At 42.5% G+C, this 20,658-nt stretch overlaps 1 protein-coding gene across 3 annotated transcripts in view; it reads right to left on the bottom strand.

The window, feature by feature from the left end:
- Positions 1-2,764: 2,764 nt before the first annotated feature.
- Positions 2,765-20,658, bottom strand: part of DISP1 (dispatched RND transporter family member 1) — an 82,819-nt gene continuing 64,925 nt past the window's right edge. For all 3 annotated transcript variants that reach the window (XM_088666660.1, XM_088666663.1, XM_035111411.3), the window contains 5 exons: positions 18,436-18,559; positions 15,448-15,575; positions 14,358-14,455; positions 12,980-13,077; positions 2,765-6,383 (listed from right to left, as the gene is read on the bottom strand). In XM_088666660.1, coding sequence (XP_088522786.1) covers positions 3,474-6,383; positions 12,980-13,077; positions 14,358-14,455; positions 15,448-15,575; positions 18,436-18,559 — 3,358 coding nt within the window. In that variant the 3' untranslated portion in view covers positions 2,765-3,473. The remainder of the gene's footprint in view (positions 6,384-12,979; positions 13,078-14,357; positions 14,456-15,447; positions 15,576-18,435; positions 18,560-20,658) is intronic.

Genomic DNA, 20,658 nt, shown 5'->3' on the forward strand with positions numbered 1-20,658 from the left:
GCTGCTGCTGCTGGCTCCTGCGGCTTCGCGCGCCGCCCGCTGCCAGGTCCCTGGGCTTCACGCGGTGCGGCGCGGCGTGGCTGGGACTGCTGCCGGCTCCTGCCGGGTGCTGCGGCTTCGTGCGCCGCCCGCTGAGCCCGCTGCCGGGAAACTGGGGTTCACGCGGCGCGGCTGGGACTGCTGCCGGCTCCTGCCGAGTCCTGCGGCTTTGCGCGCCGCACCGCACTGCGTGAAGCCCAGGGACCCAACAGCGGGCGGCGCGCGAAGCCGCAGGACCCGGCAGGAGCCGGCAACAGCCCCAGCCGCGCCGCACCGCACCGCGTGAAGCCCAGGGACCCGGCAGCGGGCGGCGCGCGAAGCCGCAGGACCCGGCAGGAGCCATCAGCCTCATCCGTGCCGTGCGAAGCCCCAGGACCCGCTGCTGGGTCCCTGGGGTTCACGCAGTGCAGCGCGGCGCGGCTGGGGCTGCTGCCGGCTCCTGCCGGGTCCTGCGGCTTCGCGCGCCGCCCGCTGCCGGGTCCTGGGGCCCGTTCAGCCGGAGCTCCGCGCGTCACTGTGCTGGGGCTCCCACTGTGCTGGGGCTCGGCGCAGCGCACGCTGCTGCGTTTGCCGGCTCGCTCTGGGTCGTCCCGCTGGCTCCCCCAACACGTCTTATTTTGGGGGGATGTCTTACATTTTTTGGCCTTCAAAAGATCGTGCCATGGCTTATTTTAGAGGCACGTCTTATTTTAGGAGAAACACGGTAGCAGCCCTTAACCTGTTTGGGATGTAGCCAAGTGGGACAAACATCCTACTCGTTTTCCTTCCCCTGTAGAAAACTATGGGAAAACAGATAAGGACTGTCATTGTGCTGGTGATGAAGCAGTATCGGAGGCACACATACGCTGTGCTCTCCGGAAGAGAGCAATGATAATCATGAATTTAGATCCAATTTTGCATGGGAAAATAGCAAGACTGGAATATAGCAAATAATGAATTCTTCCCGAATTCTCCAGAAAAGAGTGATTTCTCCATAATGTTTGGTATCATCTTGATTTTATGGAATAATTGGCCACAATATAGATTTGCACTACAGTGGTACCCCAGGTTAAGAACTTAATTCGTTCTGGAGATCCGTTCTTAACCTGAAACTGTTCTTAACCCGAGGTACCACTTTAGCTAATGGGGCCTCCCGCTGCCACCCAATTTCTGTTCTCATCCTGAACCAAAGTTCTTAACCCGAGGTACTATTTCTGGGTTAGTGGAGTCTGTAACCTGAAGCGTCTGTAACCCGAGGTACCACTGTATATGCTCAAAGCATCCAGCCCCATAGAGCAACCTGGCCACTGAATTCTGCACCAGCTGGAGTTTCTGAACAGTCTTCAGAGTCAGCCCTTCATATAATGTGTTGCAGTAATCTAACCTAGAGGTTACCAGAGCATAGACGACAGATCTTAGGCTACCTGTGTCCAGGTAGGGGTGTAGCTGGGACATGAGCTGAAGCTGATAGGAGGCACTTTGTGTCACACCAAAGCCACCTGAGCCTCAAGCAACAGCAATGGGTCCAGAAGTATCTCCAAGTTGCATACCTGCTCCTTCCGAGGGAGTGTAACTCATGAAGAGCGGGCTATTTTTAATTGCTATTCCAGTAGGTGCCCATGGCATTCATTTATGCCCAAAGAGCAGGAGGAAACTGCTTTTTCTGCTGGAACTCTTGGGGAATGTAAAGTGAGAAGCACACAAAAATGCAAGCATTTGTTTGAACTAATTTGCCCAACGGTACTATTCCGTGAGTTGTGAAACTGATTGGTCCATACAATTGAGTCCGTACAATTTGTGCTTCTGGTTAGGTTCAGTCTTCTTTGTGAATGTTATACAAGCAATAAATTTGGACAGATCTCATTTATGACATCATGCCAATAGCTAATGTGTGTTGGTGCCATTTTAAACATGTAAACTCTTTAGATCCAAGTCAATGTGCAACATGATACATATGGTAGAAGCAGATTATTTTTACAATGTTAAAAGCAGATGAGAGAATCTGTGTGAAGGGAATTTTGTTGTTTTATTAGCCTCCCTGATCCTTTAAGAGATGTCTCTAGCTGACCCAAAGTAAATAGATAGATAATAGGAGAGAATAGTAAGTAATGGCAGAATAATACTGCACATTGGTTCACAATCTCCACACCTACACCCACACCACTTGCAAAATGCTGAGTCTTGGCAGACTAGGAAATGTTTTTCCCACCTGTTGTTTAGGAACTGCAATGCATTCTCTTAGCTTCCTCCTCTTTTTCTTGCTGCGTCCTTCATTCCCACACATTGATTCTCTGTTCATTTCAAGTACCTTGTCTGTCTCTTTCCTCTGCTTGGGACCTTCTTGTTTCCCTGCCAGCTGCGACTTTATTCCTCTGGGGAAGGCAAGAGCCTCCATCATTTATGCAGACCACACTGCAAGAAGCCCTCAGCAGCATAATTATAACCTCAATGACTAATCTCTTGCCAAAAGGTGATTAGTAATGTTTTATTTTTCAGCTTTTGTGGATGCATTGCTGTTCTTCCACCAAGACCTAAATTAAACATGGCTTCATATTCTTGAGAACAATACCTAATTAACTTGTATGAGTTAAGAGAACACACACACATACACCTTTCTTTTTAAGGAAGCATTTAATCCAAGAGTGTTGACTTTAATGTCTTTTTGTTTGACAGCTTGGGCAGGTTGGAATATTCTAACTTTTAAAAAGAGAAAAGATCCCCCCGCAAAAAAGACAGAACCAACAAGTTTAAGATTTATTATAGTTTTTTTATTAGCAAACTTTCATTGGAAAGTTCTGGGTGTGCTAACAACAAGCAGGCACATGGGCTTCACTGTTTGGCATATGACACTCAACAGAATTGCACTTTATTGTTATGGTTCTGTTACAATACCAGGAATTTTCAGGCCACGACTCAAAACCAGCCTTGTTGATGTACTGTTTTCTATGTATTTCCATTTATTCTGGTTAGCCCTCACACCTGAAGCAGTTTTTCGTAAGTTCTGGAGGCACTCAGTTTCAGTTTGCGGATTTTGCTTTGATTCAGATGCTCTGTTTTCGTTCCCGTTTACACCCATTTGTCTCTGCAGTTATCACAAGAGTCCCTTCTGATTATTAGATACGTTTTTCCCCATTTCACAACAAGAGTGAACCCAACACCCTTGAAGATAAACAGAGAAGAACTTGCTTCCTTTGGAGGAGTTCTCAAGTTCTCCTTGGCATTTAGAAGACTTCGGGATTGAAACTGTTGCTGTAAGTGGAGGGAAAAAATATTTCGGGGGAGCAATTTTCTGAACTGGGGCTATTTTAACCTGCTTTGTAGACAATCACAGTGCAGAACTCGCTGGGACGGTATTCACATAACTATCGGAAGAATGATGCAAAGCAGTTGTGTGAACTACAGAACTCTGGCTATGCACATTCCCAGACAAAAGAGGAGAGAGGTAGCATGAAGTTTTATTTGACCCCAAATTTCAACTGCTGACATGGGTGGGGGCTCCATTTCATGCTCACATGCTTATAATCAACTGAGCAACTACACTGCTGGTTTTGACATAAGAGTTGGCAAGTGGTGTCCTGCTCACCAGAAGACAACATGCCTATCCTGAATTCATTTTTACTGCTTACATTCAGTTCACTGTTATACGCTGACTGGGGAAGGACGTGCTCATTTGCAAGCCTGCCATCTAAGAGCTCCGAGCACATGTGTGTTTCTTCATAGGTTCTCTTCTCTAATGTGCTGCAGTTGTTGGCATGGCATGCCAAAGGCTCTAATTCGTAATGCTCATGTTCCATGCCCGTTTTTTGACCTCTAGAGTCCAACTGATACTTACTGACAGGCTGAGCTTTGTTTTGTTCCCCGTCTCCTTTGTTCCCCGACAACGCCTGGGAAAAGGCGCTGCACTGCAGCCTTTTCGGCAGAGGAATCTGACCAAAAGTACCTTGAGGCCCAAGGCAACGGCACATGCACTGGAAGAAGAAGGTCGCAAAGCCCCAACTAATGCACATTATAAGCATCATGAAGGTCCCAAGCTGAGTGTATGCCAGAACGGTAGAAGGCATCATCATGGCGCCGGCTACAAATGTGGTCAGTGCAGCCATAGCAATTGCCGAACCCATGCGGCTGAGGGAGAAGACTACTTTCCCTTCTCGGTCAGGATCGGGAGCTAAGCGATAAGCAACGCCGTAATGGACTGCGAAGTCTACCGATAAGCCGACAGCAACAGAAATGGTGACAGACTCCAAAACATTTAGCTCCCAACCAAGAAGGACCAACGATCCAACTGTGACAAAAATGGTTCCTGCTATCGAAACTATTGCATAAAGGCTTAGTATGATATTCCATGTTGTGAGCAGCATTACGCTGAATGCGACAGCCACTGAAAGACCCATAGCAATCAAAGTGCCATCAGAGAGACTGTCCTGGAGATCATAGAACTCTAGATTGCTCACGAACCAACCACTGCTTAGACCCTCAGGGGCAGTGCTCAGCTCATCCGCAATCCAGGTATCTACCTCTTTGTAGAACTGATGCATCTTCTCGTAAGCCAAGGTGAAGAGGTAGGTGCTCTGGAACTCCAGTACTACTGCTCTGATGGTATCGTTTATGTCAAAGCGAGGCCCCGGGGTTTTGCTGTCTAAATGGTACCCTGTGCTCCTTTCAAGTTCCATGATGGCCCTCTTGATGCATAACTCAAAAACCTCCTGCTTATAGGGAAAGCTCCAGTGACTGCAGCATGGATAGAGCGCTGGCTCGTCGCAGTCCTGATTTTCCATCCACTGCTTAAATGTCTCAATGAAGCAGCTTGTGAAGTCCTGCTCTTCTGTTTGGTAGAAAAAGGTCTGATTTCTCAGCCTCTGGCAAAACTTCAGAATCCAGAGCTGTGAATCTGGGCTTGCAATATTGAAAGTGCTGTCCAGTTTCAGCTTCCCTTTGCTTTTGGGATTCAGGGGGTCCCCGTTATCCTCAGGAGAGACCCCCCAGATAATAGTGATTGGCATATGAAGCTCCTCTCCGTGATGGACACGTTCAAACATGAACAGCTTTTTGTACTCGGCATCATAGCGTTCAAAAGGATGAGAAGACCTGAACACTTGAAACTCGGAGAGCTCCAGGGAGGGCAGCTTCATCTTTGGATTCACACAGACGATATATGCTCCCCCCACAGTTAAGGCCAGGAACCAGACCAACCAGATGTAGCGAAACCTGATAACTATGTGTGGCAACACTTTCTCGAAAAATATCCGGGATGCTTCCGAGGCTGCGAAAGCAACCTTGCGGAACATTTGGCACAGCACTGTCCAGCAGCTTTTGTTATTGTACACACTTGCCTGAGGCTTTCTGAAGCAACTAAATATATTGAGTAGATACCGTTCGTGTAACACGACAACTGCAGGTAACCACGTTACCATTAATACATAGTTCACCAATATGGCGGTGCCAGCATAAACACCAAAACATCTGATTGCTGTAATATTGCTGACATAATTGGCATAGAAGGCAGCGGCGGTGGTAAAACTGGTGACAAACATGGAAAGGGCAGCATGTTGCAGGGTGATGCTCACCGTCTCCGAAGTGGCAGCATGAGACTTGTCAATTTTTGTGTAGTTCCACACATCGCACAATACGAAAGCATCATCCGCCCCAATACCGACGAGAATGATCAGTGCAGTGAGGTTCATAAAGGGGAAAAATTCAAAATTAAATACCACCCGATAAAGAAAATAAGAAACGATCAAGGAGCTAATTATTGCAAACATAGTCATCAGTGTGATAAACATGGACTTCGTATATATGCACATGACTAAGAGAACAATCACAATGGCTATAGCAGGATACACAGTATCCATTAAAAGGTAATCTTGGAATAAACTATGCTTTATTCCAAACTCAATCCCTGTGATGGTGGTTATTCCATCTGAAGAGTTCCAGTTCTCAAAGTTATCCAGATAGATATTCATCATGCTCTCCCCTTTTTCAGTAGGTGAAAAGAGCATGCTGTACTTTAAAGCTGGTAAGACATAGTCCGTAGTCTTTGGGCTTAGAAAATCTTTGTCTACTAGGTAGTGGAGAATCTGATAAACAGCATTGTACTTTGTACATTTACGAGGCACATTTGTACACTTGAGTTGGTCCTTCCTTCTGGCTGCCATATCCCAGCAATCTGGTCCCAGGGTCCCATTATAGTAGTATTTGGCACATGTACGGAGCTGCTTCAGAGTGTGAGAAACATCTTTCTCCACAAGCTTTTGACAGGATGATCTGTTGTTTAAAATGGCAATGTAATTGCCTAGCGTCCAGCTGGGGCAGCACGAAGCAGCAGTGGTCCTCTGGCAAAGATCACCAAACTGAGCATGGGATCGTATCTGCATAAAGAAAGACAGACAGAATTATAATAAGAAGCAGAAGTGCAAAGCTCAAACACCATTTTAGCATTTTTGTCGACCACAAGAAAACCATCTTGCCATCTCTAAAAAAATTAGTTCCAACTGTGGGATTTCTCAAGAAGCATTTGAGTGATTTGGTACCAATTCTTTATGATCACTAATTGCACACACTTTTGAGCTCTGTCCTTCCCTTATGCACATTTAAGCAAGAGCAATTTAAATTAAGCAATCAGTGGTTTTGATAGCAAATGATGAGCAAATGAGATGTAATTTTAAAGGTAACATACTTTGGAGACTAAAAATTTACTGCTCATAGATTCATTTGAACACATACCAAAAAAGTCAATATACTCCATCAGAAATATTTTTTTCTGTATACTGAAGGCAAAGGAAAATACAGGCGCCGGGAATTATCAACTGAGCACACTGCTGAAGCTACATTTATACAAATGTGAGTGCAAATTGGTTAAAACTGGTCACCTGGAAGTCTTGAGTGTATCTAACTACAGCCAAGAACAGAAAAATCAACTGATATAAAACAGACTGACTTGTGTGGACAAAACTATAATTAAATTTTGCTTCTTTCCTCGGTTCTCAGTCAGGACTGCGAATCCTTTTTTCACCAGATCAAGAAAAGGCAACAATGCAGGCAGGCAGGTAAGAGGCTTGGTTAAGTGTTTATGTGGTACTTCACTTGACAAGGCTGCCATTGCACAATGTTTCTAGGGTTATCACACATCTATTATAGTTGCTGATGAGCACAGGAAAGTCATTTTCCTAGACACATTTAGAAGTTAACTGACACAAACTGTGGCAAGGCTTCAATACGCATGTAAAGACCCTTTCAGACTAGTCTTTTGAACTGGTTCCCATGCTATCTTTTCGCATAGGGAATGTTGGAAGATATCTGAGAGAGTTCCTTGGAAAAGTTTAACAACTGCAATATGACGTGACAAAGAGGGTATGTGCATACTATATCCCATAAGAGCAACAAACCTGCTATACCCCTCCCCCAAAACCCTAGTGTTACTTTTTCCTAACCAGTCAATGCATTCAGAGAATATACTGCTATATAGACTCCTTCCTTCACTCCCAGAAATCAGAATATATATATTTATGGAAATACAGGAGGGATAGGCTCCTTAATTTGTGTTGGCACACCTATTGAGGTGTGTGGATCTTTGTGGCACTGCTATTCAGACGGCCAGGATTCTCATTAGTTAGGCCTGCAAAGCTTCAGAATTAAGTTGTGCCTAATGTACATCTGGACTCACTAGTCAAATTTCCTACTTGGAATGCATAACAAAGGACCAATCCTGGATACACTTATGTACTTTCCCAATATTATCAGAGGATTAGTTTTACTAAGTCACTTACACATGTGCTTAAGCTTTTTGAAAGCCAGGCACATTTCAGACATCCAAACATTCTGGTTTTGAGTCATATTGAAATTGCTTTGGCTGATTATGTGCAATCCTTTTATAGCAGAGGCAAAAAAGAGCAGGATTTAGGAATTCTCCCGATCGTTATAAAAGATTTAATATGGCCTTAATTTTGTCAAACAATTTCAGAACAATAATGACCTAGCATTCCATAAAAACAGGATAATTCACATTTGATTGTTTCCAGATAAAAACACTCACACATGCAAGCTCAGGAAAAAATGAACAACCTAATAAATAAAAGGAAGCACTGGAATGCCATCTCTTTATTTTTCATGGCACATGTCCAGTTGTATCAGGGAGGATACAACATGAAAGCCCTTCAGGTCAGCCAGACAAGCTGGGAGAAAAAAAACTACCATCCACTTTACTTATTCAAGTTCAGTCTGAAACTGTGAGTTTGCTTGCTATTCCTCAACACATTGCAGACCTTACATATTTGCTGTTAAAAGTAAGCCTCACAAAAGATAAAGATAAATTGGCTGTTAGAACTTGGAAAGAGAGACTTAGCCTGGAACTTATCAAAATACCTCATGAAAACATTGTTTTAGAAATACTGCTAACACATGCAAGGGTTAGGGTCTGTTTTGTTGCTACATCAAAAGGTGTTGCCAAGGCCACTTTGTGTATGCGAGATTAGATGTATCATTGTGATGTTTTCCACTTGTTCTGCAGCATCTAAAGAAAATATTGTGCTTAAATTATTTCTTCTTGGTTTTCAGATTTCTTACACTTCCAATGTGACCATGTGCTCTAGAACCCACACATTTCTTAGTAATACTATATTGTACAGCAGGAGGAACTTACCGTATTTTCCCATGTATAAGACTAGGTCCCCCCCCCTAAAAAATAATGTCCAAAATTCCAGAAAGTCTTATACATGAATAGATCTCCCCCCATTTTCTTAAATCGGAGTCCCCCAAAATAGGGGGCGTCTTATACATGGGAAAATACAGTACCTCTGCTCCTCCCGATGTTGCTGGACTGCAACTTCCATCATCTTCCATTACTTATGGTGGCGCTAGGGCTGGTGGGAGTTGGAGCCCAACAACATCAGAAGGATAGCAGTTTAGCCATCTCTGTTTTAAGGGAAGACTGGTAATGGCAGATGACCTGTCTTTTAGGGGGCTTTATCTATGTTTCACACTGAAGAATGAGGACACGTTTCCAAGAAACCCCAGAGTTCTTCAGAAAACAGTTTGAAAGCAGCTGCTACGTGTTTGTTTATTAATCCATGACTTGGCTTCCACATAAATTTTAAGCTGATTAACAATCATACAATAGAAAGATGCTGTTCCACAAAATGTGGGCAGTGCCAGTAAAAGCCCTGCTGTAGACGGGAGCTTCTGATATTTTAGAGACTTCACAGAGGGGTTCTTTTGCAGAACAAAGTGACCTCCTAGATATATAAGAGGTAAGACCTCAAGCCACCTGGTCCCCAAACTGTTTCAAGCCATGTACCAAAACCCTGAACTTGACCTAGCAGCAATTAGCAAGCATTGTAGATCCTGCAGAGAAGGTGTTGTGTGCTGGCTGCAGTTTGCCCCCCCCCCCATTGGCAGCCTAGCAGCCATATTCTGCAGCAGCTACAGCAGGGGTAGGCAACCTAAGGCCCTTCTCAATCCGGCCCGCAGATGGTCCGGGAATCAGCGTTTTTTTACATGAGTAGAATGTGTCCTTTTATTTAAAATGCATCTCTGGGATATTTGTGGGGCATAGGAATTCGTTCTTTCTTTCTGAAAATATAGTCCGGCCCCCCACAAGGTCTGAGGGACGGTGGGCCGGCCTACGGCTGAAAAAGGTTGCTGACCCCTGAGCTACAGCTTCCAGAACAATGTCAAGGGTTGCCCCCTCAGAGAGAACACTGCAGCAATTCAAACTTGAGGCTACTGCTGCATGGTCAAGCTGTCCTAATTGAGAAACTGCTGTAGAAGTCTGTAGAAGGCACTCCAAGACCATCAGTAACAGAGCTGCAGCTAGGGCAGGCATGTCAAAAGTTCGCTTCAGGGGCTTAATTTGGCCCACTGGTCGATTTAATCTGGAACCCCATGGCAGTATATGTCTGGGGGTAAAATCCTAAAAATAAAAAAAAAAGCTCAACTTTGGTCGGTCCTCATGCATGGTCACTTAATCAAATCTGGCCCTCTTTGAAAAAAGTTTGGGCACCCCTGATGTAGAAGAATCTCCAGACTACACACCTGCTTCTTCAAGAATAGTGCAACATCATACAGGGCAGGCAACTGTCCGACTTCCCTAACCTGCGAACTGCACACTCACAGCTAATACATTGCCCTGCAGCACTGCGTAACTCAAAAGCTAGGAAACTGAGAAACACTCATCCAATACTATCTTCTGGAACCTTTCCTGGAGATAAGACCAGAACCATGGAAGAACAGTGCCCCCAGTGCTAATCTCCCAAGAGGATAGCATGGCTGATAATATCAAAAGCCAATGAGAGTTCAACCAGAAGCAGCAGGGTCACACTCCCCCCTCTCCTGGCCAATTTAGTCCCAAACCCTGTTCTAAACCCAGACTGAAATAGTTCTAGACAAATCTATACATCTACTTGCAGCAAGATTTTCCTATACTGGAATCTCACTTGTGAGTCTGTTTTTAGGAAGCACCCTAGAGAAGATTTCTGGGTCAGTTAAAATCTAAAAGCATATGATCGATTTTTTTAAAGGGCTTAAACGTTAGCAATATACAAACTGGGGGCTGAATCCTGTAGCCATTCTGCATATGGCATTAACATTAAGATTATGTGGGTGCAATGTGTGAAGAATTATAGGATCTTTTCCCAGGCATAAGTAAACCAGATGGCTAAAGCTGATACAGCATGCCCAAGACAATTTGTGTATGACTGGTACACAGCTGGCAATACAATTTATAATATCCCGCCTCCTCTTATGGAAATGCTGGGAATTTAATCAAAGTTTCCATTAAAACACATAATGGCACAGAAAGGAAATATGGCAAACCTTAAACTTTCAAAACACCAAACCAGTTGGATTTGCTTCCACATGAGTTAATGGCATTGACTTCAGTACAGAAGGAGTCAGGCCTTTAAAGGAACATGAACTGGAAAGAGATACGGATAGCAGGCAACAAGAGAGAGACATTAATAAAGATGAAAGACCACAGAAGACATCAATGCCTCATTACTGGGCAAGACAGCCTCAGCTCAAAGATCCAGGGTTTGCAATAGGGTAGAGCTGTTTTCTAAATACAACACACACTTAAACACGCCACCTATTTCCATATGGCTTGAACAGCCAATGAATCTTTTAAAAAATGATTCTGTTAGAATAACTAAATGCACTTCCCATTCCCTTGGCTCATTCAGTATTGAAAGCTTTTCTAACAGGAAGTAATCATTTTAATATCTGGGTAATATTGCTACTTCTCCAAATACTCATGATACGAGTCTACAAAGATAGCAAATAACTTAGAAGCTATCATCTGGTTTAAAAGAAGCCCACGATTTCAACTCAACCCGAGTTGGGATTATGCTGGACATTGTCCTCGTCATCATGATAATAAAAATTATTAAAGTGCCTCTAAAGTAAACATCCATGCAAGTGTGCTGCAAAGCTGTCCAGCTGCTTGAATAAAATTATGTTATAAAATAAATGGCTCGTTTGCTTTATTATAATCACCTAGAACTGGAAAAATTTTTAAAGCACTATTTACAATCTCTTCATCTTGAATTCAGTTTTCTTTTGTAATTTTGTGGCACTTCAAAAGCAGGTTTTTCTTTTGTTCTTTTTTCAAAAGCAGATATTAGTATTAAGCAGTAACTGAAACATTTCCCCTTATATCTAGCATGCTGGTTGGGTTGTGAAAGCCTTGCAACAATGAATTATTACGTGAACCAGTTCCTAAAGAAGTTATTGCCCTTTCATTCCTGCACACACACCCCACAACTGAGTGCTCGTACTTCCACTTGCATGGATTCTTGCATTGTTGGGCATAATAATCCGATAACCCACAAAAATCTAGTTTTACATTTCCCCACCAGCCCGCTAAGCAGCACTGCCAGGGGCAAACTACACGTGACACCAATCATGTGGTTTGTCTGTGGCTTTTCTTTCAGAAATAGCCAGCACAGGACACCAGGCCCAGATTGGGACGGTGGTGTGAGGAGCAGGGGGACAACAGCCCTTTTGTCTCCTGCTACAGTCCCAATCTGGACTGGACCCCAGCACATGCAGTTTGCATGGTGACCCAATCCGGATCAGGACAATGAACCAACCATATTTTGAGGCTCCAGCACCTGTCAAAGTATACCAACTACTGTAGATTCAGAGAGTGACAAGCTCACATATCAGAGATATACAATATGAACATACTCTCTTCACTTTACCAAAGACCTTGCATCAGTTAAGGTCCATTAGTTAAAACCAGACTTCATTCTCAACTATATGCAATGTTAACTTCTAACACATGCAGGAGGAACTCACGAAGTCCCTGAGGCTGCCTGTTACTTTTTACATTTTGGTTCCTTGGGGGAATAAAAAAAGGCCCTAACTATTTTGATGATGGAAAACATTCTCTCCTGATCAGAGCACTCAAGACCAAAGTGTCTTCTTTCATCCCCCTGTGTTCTGAAGAGGAAGCAAACTTTGCTTTCTCAGAACACCACGATCTGGATTGAATTATTTTGGGGGGCTGCAGGGGGGTATTTACGCAAGTTACTGTATATATGTCTGAGTTCCCTATTTCCAACCTATTCCCTTTTGGACTTACAAACCTAAGCAACACACAAGAAAACTACTTTAAAGAGTATTGTAAATGGGCAAAAAATGCTTCCTCGGTAAAATGACAAAACAATTAATGAGGAAAAAACAAAGTCTTATTCTGAAAAATCCATACTAAATCTTGCTCCTCTCCTCAGATAAAGTATTCAGAATAGGAATGGGTAGGGGGGGAAATGAAACAGACAGCACTGTTAAGCTTGAGAAGGGGTCATAAATGTTGGGCAGCATTATCATCACTGTAAAAGGCAAAGTTTCTTTTGTCCTAATAGTTGCTTGCCAATAAGTACTCTGTGACAAGCAAGACTTTAGTAATTATCAAAGACAAGAACACGAAGTTTCACATTTAGTCTTATGAAAATTTGATATCTGTACTTACTCTCATATTATCCACATTGCACATTGATTTTATTGCAGGTAAATTCCACAAGTTATTTCCATCTGCTGATGTAAATACCACTCTGGAATAGCGATCACCTGAAATAAGATTGACATATCAAGAAGGTTTCTGATGTTATAGACCTTGAGAGTTAAAGTGTAGGGTATGTTCTCAGTTCAGTAGCACCCTGGGACTCTGTCTTAGTCTAACCTACCTCAAAAGGTTGTTGTGGGAATAGGATGGGTGTGGAGAAGCATTTACGCAGTCTTGAACTTCATGGAGGAAAGGCGGAATTATAACATAATGAATAAAATATATAGCCAAATACAACCTAGCTAAATCGGTGTGCCTGAAACATATTCTGTACTATATTAACATACAGAAACTAATTGCCAAGAAAAGCAGCACATATAAGCTCTGGGGGGGGGTGTGTTTTATAAAGTTACCATTCATTTTCAGAAATGTTGAGTTTGTAATAATCAGTTGCTAGAGTGAAGTGTCTTATTTTACTGCATATACTTTCAGTATCGATATACTTTGAAAAATAGCGCCAGAGTGATCAATGTGTTATTGGTGTGAGTGTGGTTGGGCTGAAAGAAGCAGCAGGAGGATTTACACCTCTCCCATTTGTTCTAGCAGCAAGGAGAAGCAAGCATTCAGCTATCCATTTACTTCCAGCGGTGAGAAAGGAGGACATGCAAAATGCCATTTCTTCCCACACCACAAACTTCACAGAGCTGCAGTTAGTAAGGAAGTAAAAAGTTGATTTCCTGGAAATATCGTGCAGGATTCATCTAATGAACCCCGATAGCAGAAGCCATGCGCAGGACTTCTGGTTGTGTGACGTCTCCTTCCCGTGTGCCCCCCACAATGGGCTTGGGGTGTGTGTATCTGGAGACTCCCCAGTGACTGCAGAGGGGAGAGAGGATTGTTCTGTCTGATATGCTTGTGTAGACCCACTGTTTCTAGTACCAGGACTGTTTCTAGTACCCATGCACATTTTCATATCTCTAATGGGGAGGGAAACAAGTGCATGTTAAATGCCAGTACAGTGGTGATAATCTCTAAATGTAGTAAGAACTTGCAGCTTGGTAATCACCCCTTGCTTTTCACAAACTGAAAAGAACATTTCCTAGGAAATTGAAAAGGCCAATAGATAGCACCAACTGTAAGCAAAAGATTAGTTCATCTTCCTCACATGCTTTAGATCAGGCATAGGCAAACACGGCCCTCCAGATGTTTTGGGATTACAACTCCCATCATCCCTAGCTAACAGGACCAGTTGTAGTCCCAAAACATCTGGAGGGCCGAGTTTGCCTATGCCTGCTTTAGATTCATTTCCTAACATTTTTTGCACACTTAACACTAATCAACTCACTTGGAATGTCGCAGAAAAAGCTGTCCTTGTGGAAATTCCAGTCTGCTTCCCTCTTCTCTCTTTCATAGTGATCATCTGAATATCGGTTATCTCGATGGCTAAGAGAGAACAATTTTTCATCTTAAAAAATATAGCATTTGAACAGCTTACACTTTTAACCAGGCACCCCCAAACTGCAGCCCTCCAGATGTTTTGGCCTACAACTCCCATGATCCCAAGCTAACAGGACCAGTGGTCAGGGAAGATGGGAACTGTAGTCCTAAACATCTGGAGGGCCGAAGTTTGGGGGTGCCTGCTTTTAACAGTTATCTTTGTTTCAATAGTAACTGCACAAAAAGGCAGCAGCAGCGGGGGGGGGGAGTGCCATGAAGATACATGTGCTCCAAGTGCCATGAAGATACATGTACTCCAATGTTTGGGAGTTCTTGAGGGTGTCACTGGTTAGAGTCAGGAAAATCTGGTTGGCAGAACAGTATTTGGCAGGGATGGGAAACTTATGTCTCCCACTACCTGCAGGATAACTCTGACAAGTGCGTGGAGCAACCCACCCACGAATCACTTAAAAATAAATAAATTAAATGGTAGCTGAATGCAGGGGCGGGTGAATACCTACCCACAACCAAACAAAGAACAAGCTGCTACTACATGATTTTCAAGAACAGTTCTATCCTTAAAAGAACACTAACATAAAACAGGGTCAACAACATCATTACTCTGTGTTCTCTGCTTTTTATACTAATATGGGCATACTGCCCCATTACACATTTTCGGCTGTGACCGCTGGAGAAAGTAAGAATTCCCTAGGAAAATAAATCAAGTTTCACATGACTTCCAGGGTTTAAGAATTCAAATATTCAAAATAGTTTTTTATATCACTGTAAATGTTTGTTAGCATGCCACCTTGTTATTAACACTGAACAGGGCTTATGATTAAGAGAGCCAGATGTTAAAAGTGTGCAGTGCTGTTTTTGTTGTATGGTGTGTGGGGAAGGGGGAAAGGAGAGGTTTAAAATAAGTTCCCACATTTCGTTTCATACGATATGTAAGTGGCAAACAACAGCAGAAGAGAACATGGTTGAAAAGCTCTTACCTCTTAGCCTGCTCATCTGCATATTTGAAAGGATAGTTTGCTAAGGTTGCTTTGTAGCCTGTGTTTTTCACCATATTATTCCAGGTAACCAGCCGCTGTCCTATTGCAGTTCCTCTTGGCTCAAAACCCTATGGCAAAACAGAGAGCTTCTTTAGCGCATGCCATCCTTTTATTTGAAAAGGATGTTAGCAAGTCCAATTGATGAGAAACCTTCATTAGAAAGCCCTCTCTCTGTAGTCCTATGCAACAAATTCCTATGCAACAAATTCACTACCACCAAGTAAACAGTCTTGCTCTTCCATAGGCCAAGGTAGACACAGATTGAGCATTCTGGGGACCAGTGGATAGAAATGTTTAATTATTCTCCACCCTTCCCTCTCGATCCCCACCATGGGCCTTGCAAAGGTCATCTTTGGGAAGCTGCACTGAAAGGGAAGCTCCCATAGGTGACAATGGAAATTTCACTTGAAACTTCAGAGGGATTATTTTTGTTGGGATTGTGGCAGAGAGAGAGAGAGAGAGAGAGAGAGAGAGAGAGAGAGAGAGAGAGAGAGAATATGAGAGTGAAACTTCTCCAGTCCAAGGTCCCTAGGCTGCTCGTTTACACCATTCATGCAATAATGGTGTGCCTAACATGGTTCTTAGTTGTTTGAGTTTTCCTACAATGTATTCAATCCCTATGGTAGTCCAAGAGGGAAAATATAGCTGCTCATGTAATAAGCCTACAAACTGTGATGTCTAGACCCTGACTGAAATATAGCTTTAGGTGTGCCTGCAATAAAATGAAACTGTCTAAAGCTTGCCAACTGTTGTTTCTTTAAAAATAAAATAAAATTAGAGGGCTTGGACTCATATCCTTGCCATACCCTTGCCTTGTTTAACCGTTTATGGATTCTTATGTCTATGCCAACAGTGGCACATTTAATGTCTAATGAGGAGCACACTACAGCCGACTTCACCTAAATAGTTCAAACAGATGGTTCCGCAACAACTTTTAATAGTGCAGTTATTCTCTCCCCCTTCTCCCAGCCTAGAAGAGTCTCAGTACCTTTGATGGCTTGTTTTTTATTGTTAGCAAAGCTGATTACAAACCAAATATTCCTCTTTCATCTTCACGCTGCCATTGTTTGCATGCTCTGTTGTCTCTGTCTCGAGAGACCACCCAATTCCCATATTGCTCACAATGGGCTTTGAAATGTATGAAGCTGTTCTCCAATAACCTAAGTATGTGTAGACGTGCTCCAAATGAAAAACAACAACCCTGAGACCATGCAAAGCCAACTCCATAATACATGCAGCGATCCATCAGTACGAAGTGCCCCACTACTGGCTGCCATCATCTGGTTTGTCTCCATGTGACTGTAAAAACACCCTATCAGAGTTTCATTGCAGTACAGAGAGAAACTGACAGCATTCAATACATGTGCAAAAATTTGTATGCAGTAGTTTGCTGCATGAGCAGCTAAGTTATGCAGTCATGGCAGGGTGGGGTGGGGATTGTGTTAAGCAGGCTGTGATTTCCACAACTCCTTGATCATTGTTGTATTGCCGCTGTGGTCCTCTTTACTGTCTCCAATTACCAAAATGCCTGACCACTGAGGCTAAATGGCAGACAAGAACAGAAGACTGCAACAATTTCTTCTTGTGTTTTTAAGATAGACTGAGAGTTGGTCCAGTGTGGTGCAGTAGTAGAGGGTGTTGGATTTGTACCTGAGAGACCAGGGATCAAATCCCCACCCAGCCATGAACCTCACTGGGTGATCTTGGGCCAGTTTAGCCTGACCTACCTCACAGGGTTGCTGTGAAGAGAAAATGTGGGGGAAGAGACGTGTACCTTCTTGAAGGAAAAGTGTGATATAAATGTAACATAAAAAACCCCACTGGGTGATGACCCCACGGGTCATCTAGTTCACCCCACTGCAATGCAGGAATCTAAACCAAAGATGTTATTGGACCAGAGTTGGAAAGATGACAAAGACAAAGTTGATGGACTATGCCGAGATGGCAAAGCTGACTGGAAAACTCAGAAACCAAGAGGATTAAAACTTTACAAAAGAATGGGGAAAATTTACAAGTTATTTAGGAGACCACTGCAAGCTGATGGAAACAAGAGCAGGATTTTGACACATTTGTAGTGTAAAAAACATTGTGGATAATATGGTTTGATATAAAAACTGGAGTACAGATTAATATGCAGTTGTAGATGTTCAAAATAAGACTCCATGGACGGGACTGGGGGAAGTCGCAAGATTCAGATAATCTCCACATACAGTATTACTCTACTGATGTGAGTCTATTTGTACTTTTCATTTGTAAAATTAATAAAATGTCTTTTAAAAACACAAAAACTAAAGATACTCAGGAGTTCTTCACAAAGCCCCCCCCCCCGCTTAAACTGCATCCTCCCAAAATTGCCTCAGGAGGGGTCAGCAAGCAGGAGGAAGGGGATTGCTCCATTGAGTGAGCTGTTATGCTTACACAGACAGAATGTTTCTAATAGTGTAATGTTGAACTCCACCCATTGACTTCAATGCGTCTGCTCCAAATATGATTACACAGTACTTTTGGTAAACTCATTTTAAAATTTAACAGGATAGATATTCCATGTACGTTTCACAACACTGATGGTGTTAGACTCTATAATCTAGTCATTACCATCTAATAAACCCATAATCTTCCTTTTACTGGAGTTGCCTTCTATACAGCACATTCAAAACTGAAATTATTTTCAGAGGTGCTGCTGGAAGAAATCTTTTCAATTTGTGTGTTATTGATTAAAACGTTCGGCAGCTGCGCAGACATATTTGAAGACATCTGGGCTCAACTACCAAACTTCATAAATATTCAGATTTGGCGTTTTGATTTGCGCACATCTGTATTTGAAAGCAATATAATACGTTCGCAGAGAATTCTTACAGCTCTCTGCTTACCATTACTGCTGGAAATAACACAACGATTTGACAGCACAAGATGATAATGTTTACTTACCAATAATGGATCAGAGAAGTCTGGAAGATCTGGGACTAGTATTCCAACCAATGCACACACCACAATTAACACAGTACACATGCCTAAAACCACCACCGGCCAGTCAGCTATCAGAGCTGCATAGCTAGAAGAAAATGGAAAATAACTATTTAAAGGGGGAAGGTTCATGTGTGAGAGAAGATAAATTTTACTTTAAATCTGCTTTTAATTCATGATGCTTACCACAATGTTTGTGGCAATTTAGAAGTGGCACTTCCAAAATACAGGACTACTTCTTCCTCTCATTCTACCTGCAGCCTCCCCTGTGTCCCCTAAATCTGCTCCAGGGGATTGTGAGATTTTTTTAAACTTCTTCCTCAAGTTCATGTTTTTGGTCTGGTCAGAATATTTCCAAATTCAATACCAAAAGTAAACCCCATACAATGTTAGAACATGAGAAGGACTGGGCTCCAGCTCCTCTGTAAAGGGTTTCAGGGATTTAATGTAATTATATTGCAAAACTTGGAAATGTAATCTTGGGCCCAGCTAACGCAAACACGGTGGCTTGGACATAAAATAAAACAGTACTGCATTACTCTGTGCTTGAAGTGTTATATCCAGTTTTAAGGCTAGCACCAACAAACTGAAGAAGATTTATCTGGTATGCAAGGCACAATTAAAAGGTAAAAGACTGGCCAAATTTACTTAAAGGAAAGAAGGCTGAAGAGGGCCAAATAAGTAGACCATTGCCATGACAAAGAGGTCACATGCTTACCAGATGTACCAAGAAAAGGACAAAAAACATGGATTCAAATTGCAGTAAAGCAGATTTAAGCTAGATATCAGAAAGGATTTTCTAACTGTAAGAATTTTAGGGCAGTTACCCAGAGACGCTGCAGCCATAAAGATTATTAGAATACCGATCAGATGTTGGTTCTGTCTAAGGAATCTTGCATTTATTGGGACTGGTGTGGGTCCATGCTGAGAGTTAATTCCAACAATATGTTCTGACAATATTGAGTTGATGTGAGATTTCAACTGCTCTTTTGTAAACTGGAACATTCCAACTTGCAAGGGGCAATCTTAGAAGAATTAGCTGCTCTGTTGCACTGCTCACAAAAGTAGGCAACTCAGACAAACCCTTATTTTATTTAACACAAAAAAATATGCCAACAGTGTATTGTTAGACATCAGTATGACTGTTTTGGGCATCTTGGGCAATGTTTGGGAATGCCTGCTCCAGCAAGTTTCTCTTTTCACTTAACATATTTCTCTTTAACATAAGCTGTAAGGCAGAATGCTTTAACTGTCTTTGCAGGCAGTTATCCTCCTCAACTAAGGAAATGTGAATTCAGCAAAAGGGGAAGAGATGCCAACTGCTACTCTCAGCAAAAGTTTGCTGCCTAAGGACATAAGCATGTGTTGTTTTGTGTCTGCTAGCAACTCTTATGGCTTCTTGCTTTTGTTTTTCTTATTAACAAACTGGGAAGAAAAAGCAAATGTTTTGAACGGTCTTCATGAGCGAGTCACTACGAAGATGCACAATCAATTTCACCAGAAAAAAGGAGATAAACTAGGAAGGATTAGAAACAGGGACAATACCACCACCACCCCTTACAAATGAGCTGAATCTATTCTGCAATCTGCTGCTGATAAATGTTTGCTACAAAAATAAAATAAAAATAAAACAACATTTAAACAAAAACTGATAAAAGGTGGGTGATGTCAACCTTTCCCTAGCATGTGTGTGAGATGAGCAGATTTGTGTATTATAACCAAGGCAGAGAAAATTAACAGTGGGAAAGGTAACGATAAAACACTTGTCAGAGGTCCCTACCTACACTGTTTGATACAAACTTTGTTTAGATTTTTTTTTATAAAAAGAAACATTTATTCAAAAGTTACAATATAGCTTTGTCCACTGCCATATCACAGAATGATCACTTCAAACTTTGTTTAGATGAGGATTGTTGGTTGAGAGGTTGTTTGATAGAAATTTAGTCTTCAGCTTATAATACAATCGTCTCTTGCTTGTGGCTTGTTTTGGATTAATTTTGTATTCTTATGATCATTAGTCACCCTGCACACCAAATTCATATATAAATTTGTCACATCAGGTGTTGATGTGGTCAAGTCTATGAAGGTATCCTCCGGGATGCCCCTCAGCCCCTGCTGCCCGCAGGATTCTTGCCAAGCTAGATCACAGTACTTACACTTATTTGGCTTCCTCATTACTTGAGTCCT

The sequence above is a fragment of the Zootoca vivipara genome, chromosome 3, assembly GCF_965207765.1.
Source record: "Zootoca vivipara chromosome 3, rZooViv2.hap1.1, whole genome shotgun sequence".
NCBI classification, from domain to species: domain Eukaryota; kingdom Metazoa; phylum Chordata; class Lepidosauria; order Squamata; family Lacertidae; genus Zootoca; species Zootoca vivipara.